The sequence below is a fragment of the Apaloderma vittatum genome, unplaced genomic scaffold (assembly GCF_000703405.1).
Source record: "Apaloderma vittatum isolate BGI_N311 unplaced genomic scaffold, ASM70340v1 scaffold32702, whole genome shotgun sequence".
NCBI classification, from domain to species: domain Eukaryota; kingdom Metazoa; phylum Chordata; class Aves; order Trogoniformes; family Trogonidae; genus Apaloderma; species Apaloderma vittatum.
The window spans coordinates 24,646-29,491 of record NW_009704675.1 but is presented as its reverse complement, the minus strand read 5'-3'; the positions used below and the strand labels follow the sequence as shown (position 1 = coordinate 29,491).

Here is a 4,846-nt window from a genome sequence, read left to right as displayed (position 1 = left end):
TATTTCTGGCTGAGGAAGAAAAAAAAGGGATTCTCCAAGTAGGAGGTAGAAAGGGCCTGAATAAGTCCTGAGAAGTGCTAGGGAAGGACAAGGAATCCCAGAGGCAGAGTCAGTTGCAGCAGCAGATGCTGGCACTGAGATGAGGGGTCCCAGCGAGAGCTGTGCTAAACACATAAGAGGCACTCCTGAAACTCCACAACCATATTAACCTGTTAATTTATACAGTGGCTCTGTACAAAAATAGAATGGTTCTAATAAGTTTAACAATATTAAATAAATATTTAATAGAGAAAGTCTTTGGCCTAGTTCATAGCTCATCCTTCGGGTTGATGTTCATTTCGCTGGGTCCTAGATGCTCCTGGTCCAACATTGCGATCACTTCATCTGCCTGGATTCGTTCCTGCAAGAGGGGAAGGGAAGAAGCTGTAACAGCAAAGCTGCAGTGCCTGCCCTGCAGGGCTCAGCCTGCTGGGAGGACCCACAGCAAGTGGTTCATCCCAAGGCCAGCAGCGCAGCTGAGAGGATGGGGGGCAGTCTGAGACTTGAGCTGGGGATTTGCTGGACAAGTTAATAAAATTACTTTGTATCTCAGAACCTAATTCCTCCAGGGGCTACAATGGTTGGGGTAGAACTGATGCATTGCTGTTCCCTTATCACACTTTACTAGCAGCCACTGACAGAGTACCCTCCTGTCCCCTCTGCTTGATACAGATTTCCAGCTCCCCAGCTAGGGCTGATGTCCTGCCATACGTGCACCAAGCACAGAGGAATTTCAGCTAGCACCAAAAAGCATGCTCGAAAATAAGCTTCTCCCAGAACCTCACAGCCCACTTACTTCAGAAGGCAAGGGCGCAAGGGTTTTGCTCTCTCCCTGTATTTATTTTTGCTTGGCCTTTTATCTTTTATTCTTACAGACCAGACTTGCTACCGAAGAGAGACAGGGGTACAGCAAGCTTTTAAAACAGAATCTGGAGGTTGCCTAGTGAAAAGCACCACAGCCTAGATCTCTGAAGGCATTCAGGTGCCCAGAGCCATGGACTTCAGGCTGCTTTTGAAGACCTGGCAGCAACCACACATCATTGGCCTCTGAGCTGTGGATGGCTCTGGAGGACTTCCCCACTCATCAGGTTATTGCCACTAGGTGTCAGAAATGGCCAGCCCAGTCCTTCACAAAGCCCTCCCATAGCCCGCTCAGTACCCCACAGGCCCAGGGCCATGGGTGTCCAGGAGCGTGGCTGGCAGGGAAAACTGGTCTCAGGGCCACTGGCCCATGCCCCTCTAAGTGCAGGAGATGGGAAAGCTGCTGCAAGGGGAGGTTGGAAATAGATGTGCTGGGACTGGGGCTGAGGATGGTCCCAGTTCTTCTGGGATGTTGGGTAAGCCCCAGCTCCCCTCATCATGATGGAGGGACTCACCAGTTCTCTGTAAAGCGGGTCCAAGGTGAACCAAAGAGCCACAGCGCACCGCTGGCCTTTGGTAACCGCCTTCACTCCATGGGGGTTCTCGCCGCCTGATGAGAAGCTGATCATTCGCCCGCACTTGGGCTTGATGGAGGCCTGGGGGAAAACAGGCAACACCTGGGTGGCAAGGAGCAGCACGGCTGCAGGTATTGGCCATGTCTGGGCTCACCATGGTCCAGGGCCAGGGATCTTACTGGGCACCTCTCTGCATTGCCCAAGGAACCAGTGAGCTGCTCCGGGGACATGCAGAGCTCTGGACATGGCTGCAGAAGTGTGTGGGGTAAATAGAGACGTGTGAGGCTTCCTCTCCTGCGCAGTCATCATGCAGAAAGGAGATGGTGGCATGGAGTCCTTGCAAAGACTGCAGGTGGCCACTTGTGGCAAAACAGGGTCATGGCATAGATCCAAGGAAGCTCAGGCTAACCCTGGCACAGGCTGTGAAATGCCTCCTTCTGCTGAGTCCACAAGAGATATCCTACAGGATTAGCAGAAGTGCCAATAAAATCAACCATACGGCATTGGTCTTAGGTAGATGCAATCTACTCTCCAGCATCTACTGGACTTCAGAGCCTCAGCACGGTGCCCAGATGCTCTGTCCAACCACAGAGGGGGTGCCCAGCCTCCCAAATTGCAGAGGTGGGGGCTTGCCTGAGCCCCACCCCTCTCAGGGATTGATGCCCACCACCATGACCTGCTCTGGGCCAGACACTACATATGTACAGAGACATTGCTTCATGTTTGACCACGAGATGGGATGGGAGCTCAGCGGTCCTCCAGGCAGGGATGACAGTCATTCCACCCATCTGAGTTTCCTGCTCAGGACAGCCTCTGGGCAAGGCACAGAAGGTCTGTGTGCCTCTGCCAACAGGATTTTGCTCTTTGCAAAAGCCCAGAGCCCCAGGACATGCTGCTGAGGAACTGCGTTTTGTTCACAGCACTGACCTACCGTCACAGTTTTGGCATCCATCTCGGTGAAAATGAACTCTCCTCCTTCAAAATCTGCGTTCATGTACAGGAGAGCACTAGGGGAAGAAGTGAGAAATCCCTGTGAGGGGAGCAGCAGGGAGAGCTCAGGGCTGATCCCCACCTCCAGGGCCAAACCTGCATCACTCCACTGAGACACAGGGCAAGGGGCTGTTGGGCTGAGAGGGTCCTGCTGTGGGGCCAGCCAGGGCCACCTGAACTGGCCTCATTTTGGAGTCACAGCTGAAAACCAGCAGATCTCTCCTTGCCTATGGAACAATTCTCAAAATGTCCTCTGGGTCCCACTAGCTTTCACCCTCTCATTTTGCAGCTGACACAGCCCTGCTGGCCACACGTAGAACCTCCTGACCCTAAAATATCACAGAGCCATTTCAGTGGCTTGAAGTTTAGCAACTAGTCTTGCTGCCAGCAGAAACTATGTGCTGGATCTTCTGCTGTGGCTGCTATCACAGAATCACAGAACTGTTGAGGCTGGAAAAGACCTCTGGGATCATCAAGTCCAGCCTATGAGCCAACACCATCACATCGGCCAGACCACGGCACTAAGTGCCACATCCAGCCTCTCCCTAAACACCTCGGGACCGTGACTGCACCCCTTCCCTGGGCAGTGCATCCCAGTGCCTGATCAACAGCTTTAGGGCTTACAGCCTGTGGAGCAGGACGCTCTGCCTTGGTGAGGGTCGCCAGCAGCAGCCCCTCACCCTTTCCTACCTGTAATCCCGAAAGGTGTAGGCAGGAGGCTCTTTCCAGCACTCATTGGCCTCAGGGTCCAAGAGGCAGTTGTCAGCATGGATGGGATGGCTCAGGTCATTCCTCCTCTCCTGCTGGCCTAGGCAGGACCATGGGGAGGAAGGGGGAAGGAGAAGGGATGGATGAGATGGAAATGCCATGCTCTGTGGGGTCCATCACGGTGGGGAGCCTGCCCCAACCCCGCTCTGGGTGGCGTTCGCAGGTGAGAGGAGGAATGGAAAGGCTGGGGAGAAAAGGCAACATCTGAAGATTCAGATTTGCTTGTTCCTTATTGCGGGCAAGAGAGATGGAGAGCTGGGAGGGAGGGGTGGAAAGGAGAAGGGACAGTGAGAGGAGGCAATAGAAGAGGGAAGAGAAAAGGGCAAGAGTTGGAGACAAGGAAAACAAGAGATACCCCAGAAATGAGCCTCTTTGGTACAGCAGTGCCCACCCTTCGCTGTTGTGGGGATTCTGACTTTGCCCAGTCCTTGATCACCAGTTTAAGCATAAGGCAAAACAAAGATACTTTCAGGCTTGGGTCCCCGACTTGTAAACCCCCTGGGGGGAATTGAACCCCTCCTGTCCTCCCATTGCTGCCCCACCACCAGCCCTCTGAGTTCTCACCAGAGAGAGCGGTGCGGCACACCAGGTGGGTGTAGGAGAAGTAGAGCGTGGAGTTCAGCATGAAGTAGGACTCGACGATCCTGCGAGCCTTCTCACTGATGTCGTAGAAGAGCCGGGCACTCTTCAGCGGGACACGGCCCTCGTAGCCATACTGGGCAAGGCGAAGGGGAGAGAAACGGTCAGTGCCATACGCTGGCTGGGAGTGTGGGCACGGGAGAGGAGAAGGAGAGGAGAGGTACCTTGAGGGCTTTGAGGACAGTGGCCCCTTCAAATCTCTCATTTGGAGTGTGGGGGGAAGTTTTGCCCCTGTAACCATCTCCAGCCAGCATGATCCCCTGAAAGACATGAACACGGGTGAGGAGTGAACTGGTTCCCCTGGAAAGGGGGAGCTGCAATGGAAGCACCCGGAACCCTCTTCCCTAAAGCCGCCAGGGCTGCTTTCAGTGGGACAGTGAGTTGGTTGGGAAGGTGCTGCAGCTGTCCATGAACATGATTCATTCTAAGCTGATGAAAAACAGCCACCCACCTCCTGAATGGGGCTGTTCAAGCACCCTCAGTTCCTTCCCAGGATCAGCTGATGATGGATGAGAAGGCAAAGAGCTGTATTTTAATGGGCTCTGTCCTGCAGGACATTTCTAAGAATGGCCCAAGACCAAGCAGCAGCTCCTGTGCTGCAGTTATGGGTGTGTTATGGGGATAAGCATCTGACTGCTGTTCTCCACAGGCATTCCGGCAGCAGCTGGAACACTCAAAAGTGAGGCATGAACCCAGAGCCTCTCCAGGGGCTGATCACACATTCAGCTCTCACAAGCCAGATGCTGGGGAAAGCATCAGGCACTCAGCCCAGGTGACAGACCTGTTTCCTCCAAGGGTATTGCCTACTCACGCTGGCCACCCTGTGAAGCTCTCGGCACTGCTCCTCCGAGATGACGTTATCCAGTAGTACTCGTTGGGTGCCGTTCAGCTGCTGCGAGTTGTAGACAAACTTCACATCGTTGTAGAGAAGCGGACCCCCTGATGGAAAGAGAGACACAAAACAAACCTGCTGA

The 4,846-nt window shown here is 53.8% G+C and overlaps 1 protein-coding gene across 1 annotated transcript in view; it reads right to left on the bottom strand.

Annotated features, from left to right (window-relative positions):
• Window positions 1-213: 213 nt before the first annotated feature.
• The window catches only part of LEPREL1 (leprecan-like 1), a 15,362-nt gene continuing 10,729 nt past the window's right edge, over window positions 214-4,846 (bottom strand). The window contains exons 8-14 of the mRNA XM_009865132.1: window positions 4,684-4,811; window positions 4,037-4,132; window positions 3,798-3,948; window positions 3,156-3,273; window positions 2,407-2,482; window positions 1,416-1,556; window positions 214-400 (exon numbers count right to left, since the gene is read on the bottom strand). Coding sequence (XP_009863434.1) covers window positions 308-400; window positions 1,416-1,556; window positions 2,407-2,482; window positions 3,156-3,273; window positions 3,798-3,948; window positions 4,037-4,132; window positions 4,684-4,811 — 803 coding nt within the window. The 3' untranslated portion in view covers window positions 214-307. The remainder of the gene's footprint in view (window positions 401-1,415; window positions 1,557-2,406; window positions 2,483-3,155; window positions 3,274-3,797; window positions 3,949-4,036; window positions 4,133-4,683; window positions 4,812-4,846) is intronic.